The sequence below is a fragment of the Vigna unguiculata genome, chromosome 8 (genome assembly GCF_004118075.2).
Source record: "Vigna unguiculata cultivar IT97K-499-35 chromosome 8, ASM411807v1, whole genome shotgun sequence".
NCBI lineage: Eukaryota > Viridiplantae > Streptophyta > Magnoliopsida > Fabales > Fabaceae > Vigna > Vigna unguiculata.
In genome coordinates this window covers 34,552,336-34,573,399 of record NC_040286.1, presented here as the reverse complement: position 1 = coordinate 34,573,399, position 21,064 = coordinate 34,552,336, and the positions used below count along the sequence as shown (strand labels likewise).

The 21,064-nt window shown below is 33.7% G+C and overlaps 3 protein-coding genes across 3 annotated transcripts; all 3 read right to left on the bottom strand.

The window, feature by feature from the left end:
- Positions 1–284: 284 nt before the first annotated feature.
- Positions 285–7,282, bottom strand: LOC114195151 (receptor-like protein 7). Its single transcript, XM_028085541.1, is given in 3 exon segments — positions 285–466; positions 469–2,200; positions 4,496–7,282. Coding segments are annotated over 3 exon segments (4,581 nt in total). The 5' UTR covers positions 7,270–7,282; the 3' UTR covers positions 285–391.
- A 5,016-nt stretch (positions 7,283–12,298) lies between these two features.
- Positions 12,299–13,066, bottom strand: LOC114195149. The gene is made up of 3 exons (XM_028085540.1): positions 12,897–13,066; positions 12,722–12,854; positions 12,299–12,571 (listed from the first exon to the last, which is right to left on the bottom strand). Exons 1-3 carry the CDS (start codon positions 13,064–13,066, stop codon positions 12,299–12,301), a joined length of 576 nt encoding a protein of 191 aa, XP_027941341.1.
- Positions 13,067–18,122: 5,056 nt separating this feature from the next.
- On the bottom strand, positions 18,123–21,035 carry LOC114195148 (receptor-like protein 7). Its single transcript, XM_028085539.1, has one exon. It carries the CDS (start codon positions 20,943–20,945, stop codon positions 18,123–18,125), a length of 2,823 nt encoding a protein of 940 aa, XP_027941340.1. The 5' UTR covers positions 20,946–21,035.
- Positions 21,036–21,064: the final 29 nt, after the last annotated feature.

Genomic DNA, 21,064 nt, shown 5'->3' with positions numbered 1-21,064 from the left:
CGGCACACATCCACTCATCTTCAAGGTTGCCATGGCTTCTAGCCTAGCCTTGTAGTAGCGTGCTTCTCACATCCACTCATCTTCAAGGTTGCCATGGCTTCTTGCTATCTTAATGTCCAGTGGAGATTTCGCTTAGCTTTCTTAATCAACTCACACCATATTCAATAATCTTTAAAAAGAACAACATAATTCTTCATCACTAATAAATTGCTGCTTTTGTGATTATTATAGTTTGAACGCGTGAATTTTCCATAATGCATTTCCACAACTGAATAAATCAATGATGGTATTAAAAGATGAAGTTTTTATTCCACACAAACAATTTTCACAAAATAAGAAAAACAAAATAGATACCGATAAAAAATTGAACACACATAAAACAAAAACTTTATTAAAGTAATTCCTTCTCAAATGATGTGACGTGCTTTTTGTTGTTTGTTGTGATCAATTTCACATCAAATACACAACTTCAACAAGTCTAGCAAGCCATTGGGGTTTTCCAGCGAAGAGTACACTATAACCCAATATTATTCCAAAGATCATCCCACATGCATACCCCACTACGACAACTTTCCACCCAAATCCTGGTACTTTTTCATCAAGTGCTGAATGCGATAGCCTTTTGTTATCTTCTTTGCATGGTTTTGACAAAGGGATTCCACACAACAATGGATTTTCAGCATAGGAATAATTTTCGAATGTGTTAAATTGTCCACCTGTAGGTATCATTCCCTCAAATTGGTTCCCTGAAAGATTCAAGACCGCCAGAAAATTCAAATTTGTCAATGCCATGGGAATCTCACCCTTCAAATGGTTCCATGAGAGGTCCAACCATTCCAAATTGCTTAAATTACCCAGTGACATTGGAATGGTACCAGTGATTCTATTGTGGGAAAGGTTAAGCCCTATGAGAGAATGCAACTCTCCAATGACTTTTGGAACTTCCCCTTCAAACATATTATTTGATAAATCAATGGTTGTGAAAATCGTCAATATCCTCTTGAGCTCAATTTCATTCCCTTTCATCACAATCACTACTGAATCATATGAAGTATTATTACCCAAATATTTCAAACCAGTTTGGTTGTCACTAGCATCCATCATTCCTCGAAAGTTATGGATGTATGATGTTGGCAAGAGTCCGGTGAAATAGTTATTGGAAATGTCAAAAATCCTCAACTTAGGAAATAGAAGTTTGGTGCCTAAAAAAGTGATGACACCATGAAATTTATTTGAGCGTAAACTGAGTACCTGTAAATTTGGCAAAGTTTCTAACCAATACGGAAACGTATCCTCAATGTTATTGTTTCCAAGGTCCAAAACTTCGAGTGTTGTACAGTGAGTCAAAGATCGTGGTACCGGTCCCTGCAAGTGATTTCCATTCAACTTTATAGTCCGAAATGCATTTCCTTTGGAAAAGTTAAGAGGTAGGCTTCCGTAAAGGTTGTTGTTTTGCAAATCCAACGCCCAAAGAGAAGAAAATGTTCCCAAGCATTGTGGAATAAGTCCTGTCAAATTGTTGTGAGCCAGGTTAAGTATAGAAAGGGTGCTTGTGTCGCACATTGCTGAAGGAATTTCCCCACTCAACTCGTTATTTGAGACTAAAAAGAATTTAGTGCCATTAGGTGGAATCGGAAGATCTCCTTGCAATTTGTTGAAACTGAGATCAATGGAACTCATGTTCTTCCAGGAGCGCAAGAGGTTCTCCTGAAACCATTTGGGAATACTTCCTCGAATTTTGTTATGAGAAAGATCTAAAACACGCAGGTTTTGCAGTGTTGCTAAGAATTTTGGGAAACTAATTACATTACTTGAAGATAAATATAAGTATTCAAGGTTGGGTAAGATGCAGTCAAAATGATTTTCGAAGTTTACAAATTGGTGAAAGTCTACAGTACCACTCAAGTTTGTTGATGACAAACTCAGATAAGTAAGATTTTGGAGTTGAAATATTGAAGTCGGAAAATTACCTTGCAAATTGTTGTTAGAGAGAGATAAAAATTCCAAAGAATTAGCGGAGAATTCACCAATTGACCCTGTGAGTTGATTGTGACTAAGATCCAAGGACAACAAAGAAGGAAAAGAATAACACCAAAAAGTAATTGATCCATTTAACATGTTACCACTCAAATATAGGTATAATAATTTAGGGAGTTTGGTAATTTGGGTTGGAATGGGACCAACTAATTTATTATCTGGTCTAGTGCGCTATTCTGAACTATTCACATATTTACCTACTTGGTAAAACTTCCTTAGACCCCACCATGGTCCCTGTCTTTCATCCCGCAGTGTACCAAACTGTGACTTCCCAAATACAAACACTCTGACACTGGTTTAATATCAACTTATTGAAACCAGACTTAACTTTTACTTAACTGACATACTCTTGGATATTTTCAAAAGTCATAAAATGTGATAACTATCATGTCATTGTATAAACTATACACAAAGAATATAAAACAACGATAAAATGTCCATGCAATTTTCTTCTATCCAAACTCACTGAATAAAATAATATTTACTTTCACTTCACATTTATTTTTATTTTCTAATTATAATGATAAAATAAGAATCAAAGCAAGAACTTTAAATAAATAATTAGATAAGGATTATAACATTATAAATAAATATAATAAAAAAAATATAAATTAAACGGGACCAGTGCATACCTGGAGATAAATAGAATAAAATAAATAAACAGAACCAGTGCATAACTGGATATAAATAAAATAAAATAAATAAATAAATAGGACCAGTGCGTAACTGGAGATAAATAAATAGGACCAATGCGTAACTGGAGATAAATTAAATAAAATAAATAAACAGGACCAGTGCATAACTGGAGATAAATTAAATAAAATAAATAAACATGACCAGTGCATAACTGGAGATAAATTAAATAAAATAAATAAACAGGACCAGTGCATAACTGGAGATAAATTAAATAAAATAAATAAACAGGACCAGTGATAAATTAAATAAAATAATAAATAGGATCAGTGTATAACTAGAGATAAATAAAATAAAATAAATAAACACGACCAGTGCATAACTGGAGATAAATTAAATTAAATAAATAATAAATAAACAGGACCAGTGCTGGAGATAAATTAAATAAAATAAATAAACAGGACCAGTGCATAACTGGAGATAAATTAAATAAAATAAATAAACAGGACCAGTGCATAACTGGAGATAAATTAAATAAAATAAATAAACATGACCAGTGCATAACTGGAGATAAATAAAATAAAATAAATAAACAGGACCAGTGCATAACTGGAGATAAATTAAATAAAATAAATAAACAGGACCAGTGCATAACTGGAGATAAATTAAATAAAATAAATAAACAGGACCAGTGCATAGCTGGAGATAAATAAAATAAAATAAATAAACAGGACCAGTGCATAACTGGAGATAAATTAAATAAAATAAATAAACAGGACCAGTGCATAACTGGAGATAAATAAAATAAAATAAATAGGACCAGTATAATTGAAGATTAAATAAAATAAATTTAAGAGGATAATAAATACAAATAAGTTAAATGAAAGTAAATAGAATAATAGATGAGTCAAAATAAATAAAAGATTAATATAAAACCCATGAGTTTATCAAGATTAATATAAAAAGAACTTAACCTCACTCCCCCTTACCTGATTAGTTGGAGGGACACACTAGTAATACTTCTAGAAGACCAAGATCTTTTTGAATATTTGCTCTAAACTTTCTCTCTCTATTTTCTCTTTCTCTATTTTTCTTTCTTTCTCTCCTTTCTTTCTTTCTTTCCTTCCTTTCTTTCTCACTTTCTCATTTTCTTACTTTCTTACGTAACTCACTTTCACTCTTTCTTCATTTCTTCCATGTATTTATAGGTTAGGATAAGATTCCTTTCATTAATGAAAGGTAATCCAAAACTTTCCAAAGTAATCCATGTGGATGATGTAATCTTAGGTCATTTTTCTTTCATCATCCATTTCTTTCATCCATTTACAAGCCATGTATGTGTCATCTTGCCAAGTAATGAATGTATGCATTAAATGTAAGGTTATCACTTCTAATTATTCTTATCTTCCATGTATTTAGATAAAACTCCTTTAAATCTCCTTATCTTCTTTCTTTTTCTTTTATTTCTTTTCTTTTCTTTGTTTTTATTTTTCTTTTCCTTTTCTAATTTTTTTTCTTTTAGAAGATTCTTTATTATTATTATTTTTTTCACATACTTATTTAATTAAAATATTTTTACCTAATATTTATATATATATATATATATATTTTTTTATTTGTTTTGTTTTGTTCTTATTGTTATTTTTATTAAGTAAAAACTACATTATGATAAAATATATTTTTTTTTGTTTAAACTACATTTAGATAAAATATTAAACATTAGTAAAACCATAAGATTTTCTAATTGTTTTATTTAAAATAAATAATACAGTTTATTAAAAATAGGGATATTATACTTTGTGTTGTTTGTTGTGATCGATTTCACATCAAATACACAGCTTCAACAAGTCTAGCAAGCCATTGGGGTTTTCCAGCGATCAGTACACTATAACCCAATATTATTCCAAAGATCATCCCACATGCATACCCCACTACGACAACTTTCCACCCAAATCCTGGTACTTGTTCATCAAGTGCTGAATGTGATAGTCTCTTGTTATCTTCTTTGCATTGTTTTGACAAAGGGATTCCACACAACTTTGGATTTCCAGCATAGGAATCATTTTCAAATGTGTTAAATTGTCCACCTGTAGGTATCACTCCCTCAAACTGGTTTTGTGAAAGGTTCAAGACAGCCAGAAAATTCAAATTTTTCAAAACCATGGGAATCTCACCCTTCAATTGGTTCCATGAGAGGTCTAACCACTCCAAATTGCTCAAATTACCCAGTGACAATGGAATGGTACCAGTGATTCTATTGTGTGAAAGGTTAAGCCCTTTGAGAGAATGCAATTCTCCAATGACTTTGGGAACTTCTCCTTCAAACATATTATTTGATAAATCAATGGTTGTAAAAACAGTCAATATCCTCTTGAGCTCAATTTCATACCCTTTCATCACAATCACTATTGAATCATTATATGAAGTATCATTACCCAAATATTTCAAACCAGTTTGGTTGTCACTCGCATCCATCATTCCTTGAAAGTTATGGATGTATGATGTTGGCAAGAGTCCGGTAAAATAGTTATTAGAGATGTCAAAAATCCTCAACCTAGGAAATGGAAGTTTGGTGCCTAAAGAAGTGATGATACCATGAAATTTATTTGAGCGTAAACTGAGTACCTGTAAATTTGGCAAAGTTTCTAACCAATACGGAAACGTATCCTCAATGTTATTGTTTCCAAGGTCCAAAACTTCGAGTGTTGTACAGTGAGTGAAAGATCGCGGTACCGGTCCCTGCAAGTGATTTCCATTCAACTTTATAGTCCCAAATGCATTTCCTTTGGAAAAGTTAAGAGGTAGGCTTCCGTAAAGGTTGTTCTCTTGCAAATCCAACGCCCAAAGATAAGGAAATGTTCCCAAACATTGTGGAATAAGTCCTGTCAAATTGTTGTGAGCCATGTTAAGTATAGAAAGGGTGCTTGTGTTGCACATTGATGAAGGAATTTCCCCACTCAACTCGTTATTTGAGACTAAAAAGATTTTAGTGCCATTAGGTGGAATCGGAAGATCTCCCTGCAATTTGTTGAAACTGAGATCAATGGAACTAATGTTCTTCCAGGAGCGCAAGAGGTTCTCATGAAACCATTTGGGAATGCTTCCTCGAATTCTGTTATGAGAGAGATCTAAAAGACGCAGGTTTTGCAGTGGTGCTAAGAATTTTGGGAAACTATTTACATTACTTGAAGATAAATATAAGTATTCAAGGTTGGGTAAGATGCAGTCAAAATTATTTTCGAAGTTTACAAAAAGAAAAATATTGTGAGAAAGGTCCAATTCATTTAGAACTTTAAGCTTTGAAAATTGGTGAAAGTCCATGACACCACTCAAGTTCATTGATGACAAATCCAAAGTACTAAGATTTTGGAGTTGAAATATTGAAGTCGGAAAATTACCTTGCAAATTGTTGTTAGAGAGAGATAAAGATTCCAAAGAATTAGCGGAGAATTCACCAATTGACCCTGTGAGTTGATTGTGACTAAGATCCAAGGACCACAAAGAAGGAAAAGAATAACACCAAAAAGGAATTGATCCATTTAACATGTTACCACTCAAATATAGGTATAATAATTTAGGGAGTTTGGTAATTTGGGTTGGAATGGGACCAACTAATTTATTATCTGAGAAATCTAAGACATCAAGTTGAGTAAGATTAAACAACGATGGTGGAAGAAATCCATCAAAATAGCAACCCCAGAGTTGTAGTGAGTAAAGAGACTTCAAGTGGGTTATGGAATTAGGAATGTGTCCTGAGAAAGCAGTTCCAAAGAGAGACAATGATGTTAGCGGAGTAGTCCAGTTGGAGTTTGGAAGTTCACCTCTTAAGTTTTCATTCAATGACAGATCTATTTCTTGGAGACTGGGTAAGCGGAGGATGTCAGTGGACAGTTTTCCTTGGATTTGGGTGTTCGTGAGATAGAGAGAAATCAGAGAGGATGATAGATTGGTCAACAATGACAAAGACCTCTCTCCCACACAAGACATGTTCACTCCATGTATAAAAATCTGTCTTACATTAGTTGCGTTGTGAATGAGTCTGTTCCATGTGTAATCACCAAGTCTAATTTTGGAGGAAAAACCAAGTATCCAGTCCATGCTAGAGATATCAAGAAGTAGTAATTTTGACAAGTGAGAGATAGTGGAGGGAACATCACCACTAATATTAAGACCAGATATACTTAGAAGCCTGAGGTGAACAAGGTCACCAATTGCAGAATGTATTGGAGATCCAAAAAAATCATTATAATCAAGGTTGAGTTGTTGAAGCTGCCTTAACTTAAAAATAGAACTATTGGAACCCAGCAGCTCACCTCTAAGAAGACTGCAAGAAAGGTCGAGGCCAATCACGTGACCTGACTTGGAGTCGCACGTGATTCCATCCCACCCGCAACAATCTGTAACGTTGTTCCAAGATTTGGTCTTCGAAGAATATGAAGAACAAGGATCAGATTCAGGATCAAAAGGTGAAGAGATGACAACAACTGAGTCTTTAAATTGTAACAAGGCAGATTTATCATCAGGGTTGCACAACAAACAATTATAAGAAGGAACCAAACAATGGAACATAAAAAAGTATGACAGCAAAACCCAACCCATTATGGAATTTGTATGCAAGCAATCCCCAAAGTTTAATCTATATATAACAAGCTCGGCTATTTTAAAATTATAAAAAACAATTAATAATACTTAATTTTATTTGTATTATACAAATCAATTAGAGATTGAAAGCATTATGTTTGAAATTTCCAAGTCCTACCACCATCAAAAGTACTAAAGACTTTCTAATACAAAATGACAACTAACAACTGCAATTATTTAATCTTATCTTCATCAGCATGATTACAAGTTTGGTAAAAAGAATGCTTCTCCCAAATTAATCTGAATATGATACTTTAAACAAAATCTCCCCAATATTTAAAAAATAGGAAATATTTATTATATTAATTATTCTATTATTTTTAATCAACAATATTCACGTGAATTTTATAATATTTCATGAAAACATACCTCCAAAGCTTAATACGATTATGTTAGAAATAATAAAATTAATATCAAAATCAAAATTTTCCATTCATTAAATACTGAATATAAAAATACTAAAAATATATTAAACAAACTTATATTTATTGAATCCTAAAATATGAATGAAAAATATTGCAACATCCCGTTTTCATAGTTTTTAAACTATTAAACAAAACATTTAATTTTTAATAATTCAGAAGCAGATGATGATGTAGGCCAGTATAATATAATACAGTCATCCTCAAAATAACCATACATACACTGATCAACCTATACAGTCCATACACGACTAAAGGGATTACAAAATACCCGATCAGCTAAGCAAAAGAAAGAAAAGGCCACATATGCTACTGGTACGTCTAATGAAATCATCTCACGTCCCGGAGGGTGTATCCTCACCTGTACGTTTATCTGCTCACGCCATCCAATCGAGACGATCATTGCGAAAGTAGAAGACACACAGAACACGCCATAAAAACTAGAAGGGTAAGCTAACTTGAATGAAGAGTAAACCATACAATTTATTTTATGCTAAAGCAAAAAACAGGATTCATTACACAGTCTATCAAAAATCATCCAATTAACCCCAACTATAACACCACACACCATTCTAGACTCGATATCCGGATTATGTAAGTGGCATTGGAGCTCTTGGTGACTTGCACTTGAGATGGTTCCTAAACTCTGCAGAGTTTTAGGCACAAGGGGTATTCACCCAACCACTCTCAAGGTAAATCCCATCACCTCTATGATGGATCGGATTCATAGACCAGGACCTCCTGCTACTCCCCCGACGTAATCCATCATACTCTACTTGAGTCTTAATGGTTACTGGGAGCGTCAGGATATAACCAATTTGAGTCCTCATGCCCTTACATTTACTAAACCACATTCCTTATGATTTCCCTTGAAATCCTAACTCCAACATATTCCCTTTCACATCAAATTCATACTCAATTCCATCACACAGTCTAACATGCATAAGGATCACATACAATATCAACCATCATCATCTTAAAGCAATCAATCTAGCAATCAAGTAATAAAAACAGTGAGAAAACTAATCTTCTGCAGGGAATCTCGCTTAGGCTAGAGGGTCTCGCCTAAGCTAGAGAATCTATCTCGCTTAGGTGAGTTGCTCTCGCCCGGGCGAGACCTCGTACAGTGGTGAATTAAAAGTTCTGGGCGAACTCTCGCTCAGGCTAAACTGGCTCGCCTAGACGAGAAGTCATCTCGCTCAGGCGAGTCCAGCTCGCCTAGGCGAGATTTCACACAGTGACAGAGGTGTTCATCTTGGTAGTTTCGCTCAGGCGAGAGTTGCTCACCTAGGCGAAAATACCAGAATTGCTCATCTGTTCTACACATGCAATCTCGCCCAGAACCATCCACCATCCAAATTCGCATACAAACAGTTTCCAAAACACAAATTAAACACACAATCACATAATTGAATCATTCATAAACACAATTTACATGAAATCTAGTTGAAAAGTCAGCTTCCCTTACCTATTTTTGATTTAAAGCTTGGAGGAAGACAATCTAGGAGAGGGGAGCAGAATTCCTCAGCCCAACCTAGGAGAATTCATCATCCAATCACACAGAATGGATGAGCACTGGGTTAGACTCGGAATGGAAGCAGAATTTCGAGTTGAATTTCTAAATCAAACTTGAAGCTGCAAGGGAAACTTACCTAGGTGATGAGAGGCTATGAGTGGAGGCAGCAGGAGGCTCAAGAGTGACTTCCTCTCCAGAATCTGATCGAAAGTAAGGAAGGTGAGACAGAGAGAAGAATTGAGTTTGCAGAAGAAAATGAGAGGGGAAGGGTTTTGGCTTCTGTGTTTGGAAAGAGGGGTGTTGCATTCTCCCCAACAACAAAAATTTTCGACTCGAAAATTGAGACTTACCAGAGAACAAGTGTGGATATGACTCTCTCACATCTCCTTCCAATTCCCAAGTGGAATCGCCTGTCCTCTTGTCCCAGATGACCTGGACTAGTTTGATGGACTTCCCTCTGAGCTGCCTCATCTGGATATCTCCTAAACCAACAGGTTGAACCTCTATCGTAAGATCTCCTTTAATCTGCAGATCTTCCATCTCAAGCACGTGGGAAGGGTCGGGCACATATTTCCTGAGCTGTGATACATGAAACACTGGGTGGAGGTTGGCCAAGGGAGGAGGCAGAGCGATCTCATATGTCACTGGTCCAACTCTTCTCAGAATTTGGTATGGACCGACGAACCTAGGAGATAACTTCTTCTGGCGGATGGCTCTTCCCACACCAGTAGTCGGGGTAATTCTCAAGAAAACATGGTCCCCTGGCTCAAACTCTAAAGGTCTTCTCCTCTGATCCGCATATGATTTCTGTCTACTTTGAGATGCTTTCATTCTTTCTTGTATGAGCTTGACCTTCTCAGTGGTCTGCCTCAGAAGGTCTGGTCCCACCACCACTGATTCCCCGTCCTAATACCAGCACAAAGGCGTTCTACATCTCCTGCCATAGAGGGCCTCATAAGGTGTCATGCCAATACTGGTGTGGAAGCTATTATTGTATGTAAACTCCACCAACGGCAGGACCTCGTCCCACGCACCCCGATGGTCCAGCACGCACGACCGCAAGAGGTCCTCAAGGGACTGGATGGTTCTTTCGGACTGCCCATCGGTCTGAGGGTGATAAGCGAAGCTCATAACCAACCTGCTACCCATGGCATCCTGCAGCATCTGCCAGAAGCGGGAGGTGAATCGTGGGTCTCTATCAGAGACTATACTCGATGGTACACCATGTAACCTCACGATCTCACCGATATACAACTGTGCTAGCTTCGCCATAGACATCCTCAAGTTTACTGCTAGGAAATGGGCACTCTTGGTGAGACGGTCTACTATCACCCATATAGCATCGTGGTTCCTCACGGTTCGAGGTAAATGGGTGACAAAGTCCATAGCAATGCTATCCCATTTCCACTCGGGTATCTCAAGCTGCTGAAGCATCCCCCGGTCTCTGGTGCTCTGTCTTAGCCTTCTGACAGGTTAAACATGACGATACATATCGAGCAACATCTTGCTTCATGCCCGACCACCAGAACGATTCCCTCAGATCATGATACATTTTAGTCATGTCTGAGTGCATGCTAAAACGACTCTTGTGCCCTTCCTCCAGAATCATACCTTTCAGCTCTAAGTTTTCGGGTATGCAAACCCTGCCCCTGAATCTCAGCACCCCATCACCTCCCATCAAGAAATCCTTGGCCTTCTTAGTGCCAAGTAACTCTACTGTCCTCTGTAGCTTGGGGTCCGATGGCTGCTTCTCCTTTATCAGATTAAGGAAATCATTAGACACAGTGAGATGGTTACATCTAATGACTCCCTCATCTAACACCACCTGCAACTGCATATCTCTAAACTGTTCCACCAAATCCAACTCCCTGACCATCATGTGAGATGCGTGGACCGCCTTTCTACTTAAGGCGTCAACCACCACATTCGCCTTCCCCGGGTGGTACAACAACTAAAAATCAAAATCTTTTAGGAACTCCATCCATCTCCTCTGCCTCATGTTTAACTCTTTCTGGTCAAACAGATACTTCAAACTCTTATGGTCACTGAAAACCTGGAATTGTGCACCATACAGATAGTGTCTCCAGATCTTTAGTGCAAACACCATTGCTGCTAACTCCAAGTCATGTGTGGGGTAGCTCTTCTCATGATTCTTCAATTGTCGTGAGGCGTAGGCCACCACTCTCCGTTCTTGCATCAGAACACATCCCAATCCCTGATGAGAGGCATCGCAATAAACCTCAAAAGGTTTACCGGTATCAGGAATCACCAACACTGGAGCGCTAGTCAACTTTTGCTTTAGCTTTAGGAAGCTCTCTTCACACCGATCGATCCAGGCAAAAGGTTGATCTTTGCGGGTTAACTAGGTCAAGGGTGCTGCTATTCTGGAGAATCCTTCAATGAATCTTCTATAGTAACCTGCCAGCCCCACAAAGCTCCTTATTTCAGTCACTGACTTAGGGCGTTCCCAATTTAGCACAGCTTCTACCTTAGACGGATCCACTGTTATGCCCTGAGCCGAGATCATGTGCCCCAAGAACTGAACCGAAGTCATCCAAAACTCACATTTTGACCGCTTTACATACAACTGCTTCTCCCTCAGTATGCTCAGAACTATCTTCAGATGCTCCGCATGTTCCTCTGGAGTCTGTGAGTAAATCAAGATGTCATCTATGAAAACCACCACGAACTTATCCAGGAATGGCCTGAAGATTCGGTTCATGTAGTCCATGAACAAAACGGGGGCGTTAGTCACACCAAACGACATCACCACATACTCGTAGTGTCCGTACCTGGACCTAAAAGCGGTCTTCTGCACATCATCAGACTTGACTCGAATCTGATGGTATTCTGATATCAGATCAATCTTGGAGAACACTGCAGCACCGTGCAACTGATCCATCAAGTCGTCAATTCTTGGCAGAGGGTACTTATTCTTGATGGTTAGCTTATTCAGCTGTCTGTAATCCACACAGAGTCTGGAACTATCGTCCTTCTTTTTAACCAGTAACACCGGCACTCCCCAAGGTGATACACTCGGCCTGATAAACTATTTTTCTAGTAGCTCTTCAATCTGTTTCTTCAACTCCACTAGCTCAGCAGGAGCCATTCTGTAGGGTGCTATGGACACTGGCCCTACTCCTGGCACCAGGTCAATGGAGAACTCTATCTCCCTAGTAGGGGGTAGGCCAGGCACATCCTCAGGAAACACATCTAAGAAATCCCCCACTACAGGCGCCTCCATGGGTCCATCCTCAGTCTCCACGGATAACTGAGTCAGAATCAAGAAGCATTGAGACCCTTCCTTTATTGCCTTGTCCACCTGTTGTGAGGACACCAACAGGTCTTCATCTTCTGAGCTAGGAAACAACACTTTCCTTTCGTTGCAGTCAATGAGAATGTGATTGGCATATAGTCAATCCATCCCCAAGATGACATCTAGTCCTACCAAGGGCAAACAGATGAGATTTACCCTGTACTCATGCCCCTCAACCTCGATCTTGCACCTAGCACACACGGTCGAGGTTCTGACCAACCCAGAAGCAGGTGTGGACACCACCAGGTCATACTGGAGCTCCTTCACCGGAAGACCCAATTCCACCACTCTAGATTTTGACACAAAAGAATGTATCGCTCCCTAATCAAACAGAACATGCAAGCTCCTACCAGCTATCACACAAGACCCGATGATGAGGTTACCTGATCTAGCTGCCTCGGCACTAGTGACAGCGTACACCCGACCCGCCACCTGTGGCCTCGCACCTCCCCTCGATGGCTGTGACTGAGGCTGTGGTGAAGGCCTCGGCACTGTCTTCATAATATTTATTAATAAAATCTAATGATAGCTATCATGTGGCAATAATTTCATGATTAAGTAACTCTGAAGTGCATTTCCCGTTATCTTCCCATCACATATGTCACTTAAACTTTTACCTATCCATCTCGAAACTGTTAAACGTTCAATATTTACATCTTTGTGGGTTTAAGTTGGTAACCTCAAGTGAAGTATACTTGTATTTTCTTCCTTGGAAATTTCGAGGATGTCAAGAGGAATAACTCTTCTCTTCTTTCACATTAATTAAATTATTTGAGTCACAGTAAACTTTTTTTCTATTTTTCTTTATTTTTAAGATAATTATTACTAAGATTTTTGTTAGTAAGTTATTTACGAAATATTTTGTAAATTACAAAATAATTCGTAAATAAATCGTCTACGAAATATTTTGTAGATACACTTAAATGTATTTTTTCTACGAATATTTTCGTACATTATGCCTTAATTTTGTAAATAAAGTTTGTAGATAAATTATATACTAATGCAGATTTCGTAAATAAAATTGTTTATGAGCTTATTATTTATGCTTCGTGGGTAAGGTTATTCGTAAATAACATTATTTACTAAAATTATTTATTACCTATGAATTTTGAACATAGATAATAATTATATTTCTTGTAATGACAGTAATGGTATTATCAAATTTTTCTAATTTCATAAAATTATCTAAACACAAATGAGTTGAATTTTAATTTTAAATTGAAAAATGAATTTTAGTAAACTTATGAATTTAGTTTTTATAAGCTATTGATTTAAAATTCTTACATATTAGTTAATTAAAAGTTTCAATACAAATTTTAAATCAGTCTAAATAGTCATTTTATAAATAGTTATTTTTCTTTTCTAGAAAATACAGTAATTTATTATTAAGAACAGAACTGAACATGATTTTTTACTTTAACTATAAACTTATTAAAACATTAAATTATGGATTATAAAAATAATTGATAAAATTTGACTGGACAATATCTGTAGGTGACCAGATCAGTCTACCTAAATTTGGATTTTGAACCCACTTAGAAAATATATAATTAACGGAATGTATCTTAAGAATTAAATAAATCATATATTTATTATAAATATTACAAATTAGGATCCTCTGTTATATAAATAAAAGAATTACAGCGTTCATTTTAACGTGCAAGATAGGAATAAAAGTTGATATTTAAACTGCATTTTTGTTGTTAAAATAATTAATTTATTATTTTGTTAAATAGATTAATATATTTCATTAAAAATTAATAATAGAGTCTTAAGAATTAAATAAATAAAAATATTAATTTTATGATGTGGGATGAAAATATAATAAAAAAATTGTAAAGAATAAATATAATATCAGAATACTATTAGGATTAAATATATTTTAAATTTTTTAACTTTTACCAAAATTTAAAATTTTAATTTAATTTAGTTTTTCAATTTAAAAACACATGAATTGAATTCTTTTAAGTAAATTTTGTTACATTTTATATTTTATAATAATATTTAAGTTTTTTATATTATTTAACATAATTTTACTCCAATATTATATGAGAAACATGTATAAAATATTAAATAAATTTAATAAAATTTAATAAAAAAATTAAATTCACAAATTTTTGAAAATAAAAAATAAAATTGATTCAAACTTTTGAAAAAAAATTAAAATTAAAAAGTAAAAACATATTTATCACTTTTATGCTTTCATTGTGTATCCGCGTAAGTCTTCCATTGTCAAAAAGTAAGTTATGGTCTTCAGACTTTAAATGTCAGCCTACATTATTTCCAAAAGTTTCTCCCGTGTTTCTCGCACCAAGCAGACTTTGACTGTAATTAGTTGAAAGTTTTTTAGGTAATAAACTAGATCTTGACCCGTGCGGGTCGATGTTTTTTTTTTTTTTAATTATGTGAAGAAGAGTAACAAATATTTATTATATTTTCTAAAATAAAAATGTGTAATTTGATTACGTGTTATTATTATATTTTATTATAAATATAATATTTAAATTTAAAATTATAAGAAAGTTAAATTAATTTTTGTGTATATTTTTATAACAATAATAATTTAATATTTATTTAAAATTAATGTAATAAATTTAGTGGATTGTATATTTTGAATTGATCTTAGTAATTATTTATAGTATTTTCTTGATTTAGTTTGGTTGATGTAAAAAACAACATTAATTAATGAAATGGTAGTGCGTGTTAAGATATTTGAGTTTTTAATAATATTTTTAATTAGTTATTATTGTGTGGTTAGAATTTTTTTTTCCTTTTTAATTTGTATTAAAAATATTAATGTAATTATTAATTTATTTAAATAGATAATTTAATTATATAATTATATTTAAGTATTATAATTATGTATAATTATATATTATATTAAAATAAAATACGTATAAACGAATCGTTTTGTTGTTAAAAATATGTAAGTATATTATGCATTACGAATTTTACTAAATAAAACATGAAGTTGATGTTAAAACAAAAGCATGGACATCAAACTTAAACCAATATTTAAAATGAATTGGTGATATGAAATTATAAAAATATTTAGTTAAACATAATAATAATAATAATAAATATTTATTAATACTAACAATAATAATAATAATATATTATTAATTACATATATAAAACAATAATTTTATATGATTAAAGTGTTTAAGTAAGTATAATTATTTATAAATATTTGTTATGATATTATTAGTTTTAGTATAAATAATAAAATCTGATTACATTAATTTTTATTATTATATGTTATGAATTGGTTCATTTATTTTTATATTGAAATCTTCAAATTTCTGTTATTGTTCGTATGTAATATTATATTTAAATCTTTTATAGGTTTTTTTCCTAAATTTCTTTAAAGAAACTAATGTTATTATTATTATATTTTAAAAAAAAATTATTTAAATAATTATATTTAAGTGTCATAATTATCTACAATTATATATAATATTTAAATAATGAATTTGATAATATAAAAAATTAAATAATTAATTACATTATTTTTTATAATAGATTAGCTAAAAAATGGAACAAAACTAAAACCTTATACGTAACTTTTATAACTGGTAAAGCAATCCATTAAATAAAAAAGGAAATGACTTAAAACCCATCTATTTGGACAGTTGTCAAAAAATTAAGTATGGATATTTGGGTAATATCCCTACCAGTTTGAGTTCTTATATTTATAGTAGAAGACAAAATTGCCATTAAAGATGCACCTCTTCAAAACTAAAGCTGGGGTACATCAGTAAAGCAGCAATGCCACCAATACAATGACAAAAAGACCATGACTAAGTACAACTGTTCAAATAAGCTAATGGGTATAAATGGAACAATAAAAATGGAAATGACTTAAAATCCATCTATTTGAACAGTTGTCAAAAAATTAAGTATGGGTATTTGGGTAATATCCCTACCAGTTTGAGTTCTTATATTTATAGTAGATAGCTGATATTGGAATATTTATTTTTAGTATAATGAAGAAAATTTCTATTTTGGTAAGAAAATTTCAATTTTAATTTGGTTGGTTTTATTTAAATTTTGTTAAAAATTAAAATAAGTAAATAAATATTTTTTAATAATTATTATCCTGATTATTCAATCAAAAAACAATATTAATATAAAATTAATATTGGAGAAACTATTTAAGATTTTAAATTTAGATAATTAAAATTAAGATTCTTTCAAATGATGAATATTTCCTTTTAATGAACACATACACATGTAATAATAATTACTAAATATTAAATACCGTGTTTAATTACTTTAATTATGAAAATTTATTGAATTATAACTTTTATATTAAAATTAACTTTTTATTATACTAAAAAAATTAATATTTATCATATTGAACTAATTATTATTTTTTTATATGATATGTCACTCGTATTAGGGAAAAATTACTTTTTTAAATTTTTAATTCATGTTTGTGAAGGCCTGGGAATATTGAAGTTGGAATTGGATTGATGGAAATGCTCAAGTCGGTACAGCGTAGTTTTTTCCGTTTTTTCTTTTGTTATTTTCTTCCATTTTATGGAATTTGAATATATTAATTTGATAGTCTTTTTTCAAACTACTTTTTGCATGTAAATCTAAAATTTTCATTAGAGCCTAAAAGTGTTGTATCAAAATAAATATTATCAGTTTTTTTATCACAAAAGAATGTAAATCTCTTGAGGTAAAAAAGTTAAATTCTACCTATAATAGTTGATTGTTAAGTTGTTGGCTATCAATGATGATTAGATTTTTCAACGCCAAATCAGTTAAAGTACGATACTACATGTACAAAAGTTTGTGAGAATGAAAATTTACTCAATATTCGTTATAAAATTAATTTGTATTTATAAATTTTGTAGACTTGGACCAAATTTAAAGAATATTCTCAATAAATAAAATAAACGAATTAATTATTGAATATTTATTATTTGATAAATTATTATCATATATGTCAATGAATATTTAAGTTAAATGGTTATAAATTATTTGATTTATATTTATATATCATTAATATGTATATTTAACATGTCTCAGCAATACATGAGCCTCAAGCTCGAGATTTACATACGAATTGCATGCGAATTGATGAATGAACGAATTTTAGTGTTTTAGCCCGAATAATTGAAAGTGTAATGCCTTGATATTGTGAAGGATATATTAAGAAAACATTATTACCTTGAAGTGACGGTTTTAAGAGACTGAAAGTAGATGAATAAGATCAAATGAATGGTCAATTAGATTATATATATTATGCCAAATTGGTGCTTCTAAAGAGAACTAAAATATAAATTAATTTACTGTTATCCATGAGTATGAAGAGATATTATTGTGAACTCATCTTAATTTTACTAGACCCGTTGAATCAAAGTTTGTCCTATCATAATACAACTTTATTACATTATGAAACAAATAAAAAAACATAATTATTATATTTCTATATAATGAACAAAAATACATAAAATATGTAGCAAAACTACAATCTTAAACATGTATTTAGAAGATATACTATAGCATAATAGAAACGCAGAACTAATCTAAACTAGTTCATTCCTCAGCGATTTACAAGGTTTATACCATTTGTTTTTATCAGTCTTACATTCAACACAACTTCAACAAGTGTGGCAAGCCACTGAGGTTTTCCAGTGAAGAATAAATGACAACCCAAGATGACTCCGAAAAGCATCCCACATGCATATCCCACTGTCACAGTTTTCCACCCAAATCCTGATTCTTCATGATCAACTGTTGAAATTGGTGACCATTTTTTATCCTCATTGCATGGTTTTGACAAAGGTATTCCACACAACATTGGGTTTCCAGCATAAGAATCATTCTCAAATGTGTTAAATTGTCCACCTCTAGGTATCACTCCCTCAAACTGGTTCTGTGAAAGGTTCAACGCCGCCAGAAAATTCAAACTACTCAAGGCCATTGGAATCTCACCCTTCAACTGGTTCCATGAGAGATCCAACCATTCCAAATTTCTCAAACTACTCAAAGACTGTGGGATGGTACCAGTGATTCCATTGTGGGAAATGTTAAGCCCTCTAAGAGAAATCAATTCTCCAATAACTTCTGGAATTTCTCCTTCGAACATGTTGTCTGATAAATCAATAGTTGTGAAAGCAGTCAATATCCTCTCTAGCTCCATGTGTCGACCTTTCATTACGACCACTATGGAATCATTGTATAATCCATGAGTACCCATATATAGCGAACCACTTTTTTTGTTGTCACTCACGTTCTTCATTCCTTCAAAGTTCTTGAAGTATGATGCTGGCAAAGGGCCACTGAAGTTGTTATCAGATACATCAAATATTTTCAACATGGGAAATGGATGCTCAGTACCCAAACAAGTGATGACACCATGAAATTTATTTGACCGTAGACTAAGTACTTGTAACTCTTGGAGAGTTTCCAACCAATGGGGAAATGTATCCTCAATGTCATTGTTTCCAAAGTCCAAAACTTGGAGCTTTGTGCAGCGAGCCAAAGACTGTGGTAATGGTCCTTTGAGCTTGTTTCCATTCAACTTTATTGTCTCAAATGCATTTTCCTCAAGAAAGTTCTGTGGTATGTTTCCGTAAAGGTTGTTCACTTGCAAATCTAACACTTCAAGAGAAGGGAATGTTCCCAGGCATTGTGGAATGTGACCTGATAAGTTGTTATGAGCCAAGTTGAGTATACGGAGAGAGCTTGCCTTGCAAATTTTTGAAGAAATGTCACCACTTAGCTCATTATTTGAGATTAGAAAATCTTCTGTGCCACTGGGTGGAATTGGAAGATCTCCCTGCAGCTTGTTAAAACTCAGATCAATAGTTTCAATGTTCTTCCAGTGCAAGAGCTGCTCAAGAAATCCTTGGGGAATGCTTCCACGAATTTTGTTATTAGACAGATCCAATTCTTCCATATTTTGAAGATTTGCTAAGAATTTTGGAAAAGTACTTATGTTACACGAGGATAAATATAATAATCGAAGGTTGGGTAAGATATCAGCACTGTTATCGAAGTTGATAGAGATAAAAGCATTGTGAGAAAGATCAAGCAAAATTAGATTTTTTAACTTTGAAAATTGGTGAGAGTCCACAAGAGCTGTCAAGTTGTTTGATGACAAACGCAAGTCGACAAGATTTTCCAATTCAAATATTGAATTTGGAAAATCACCTTGCAGATTGTTATTAGAGAGATACAAATACTCTAAAGAATAGGTTGAGAATTCACCAACTGAGCCCGTGAACTGGTTGTCATTGAGATACAACCGTGATAAGGAGGGTAGAGAATAACACCAACTTGGAATTGTCCCATTTAACTTGTTACCAGCTAATCCTAGAGTGCGTAATTTTGGAAATTGAGTGATTGTAGATGGAATCATGCCAACTAACCCATTATCTGATAACTCTAAAAGAGAAAGTTGAGTTAGATGAAACAATGATGAGGGAATCAATCCATCAAATTTGCAACCACCAAGATTGATATAGTTAAAAGACTTGGATTGGCCTATGGAGTTAGGAATTTCTCCTGAGAAAGAAGTGTCAGAGAGATCCAAGTACCTCATCAGAGTGCTCAAGTTAGATTTTGGAAGTTCACCTCTTAGCCCTTCATTGGATGAAAGATCTATCTTTTGAAGATTTGGTAAACAAAGTATTCCACTTGGGAATTTCCCTTGTAAGTTGGTGCTTGAGAGACTAAGAGAGATCAAAGTGGAAGATAGATTGGTTAGCAATGACAAAGAGTTCTGTCTTATAGAAGACATGTCTATGCCATCTAAATGAATCTCTCTTAACTTAGTTGCATTGGTAATGAGTTTGTTCCAAGTGTATGCATCAATTCTGATAGACAAGTACATGGGCATAGGATCATCAACTGATCCCCAGTTGTTACTGAGATCAAGTGATACTAACTTTGACAAGTGAGAGATTGTGGAGGGAACATCACCTTTAATTACGGTGTATGATAAATTTAGATGCACTAGATTCACAAGGTCACCGATTCCAGAAGATAATGAAGACCCAGAAAAATCATTGTAGGCTAGGTTGAGTTGTTGAAGATGCTTTAAGCTAAAGATGGTGCTATTGGGATGAATTTGACCTTGAAGATGACTGCAGCTAAGGTCAAGACCAATCACGTGACCAGACTTGTCGCACGTGATTCCATTCCACTGACAACAATATGTTCCATTTGTCCAAGATTCTGTCTTGGAGGAAGAAGAGGAACAAACATCAAGCCATGAATAATAATGTGAAGTGTTGACATTAATTGAGTTTTTGAATTGTAACAAAGAAGATTTATCATGATGGTTACATAAAGAAGTGTAAGAAGGAAAATTGAGAAGCAGCAAATGGAATATAACATATGCCAATTGAAAGCACCCCATGTAAGAGAAGAACTTTCTGCACAATAGTTTTCCTCTTTATTTTCTTCTCTTCCAAGTAAAAGACTTTGAATGCACCCAATTGACAAACTTCAGGTTATAAACTAGGTGAGATTGCTTTG

Bases quoted from the DNA above. Each gene is read 5' to 3' on its own strand.
- LOC114195149 (XM_028085540.1), bottom strand. From the start codon at position 13,066: ATGAAGACAGTGCCGAGGCCTTCACCACAGCCTCAGTCACAGCCATCG. The intron at 12,855-12,896 runs GTTTGATTAGGG...GTCAAAATCTAG, and splicing joins GGTAGGAGCTTGCATGTTCT to AGTGGTGGAATTGGGTCTTC. The intron at 12,572-12,721 runs GTAAATCTCATC...TCCTCACAACAG, and splicing joins TTGAGGGGCATGAGTACAGG to GTGGACAAGGCAATAAAGGA.
- LOC114195148 (XM_028085539.1), bottom strand. From the start codon at position 20,945: ATGGGGTGCTTTCAATTGGCATATGTTATATTCCATTTGCTGCTTCTC.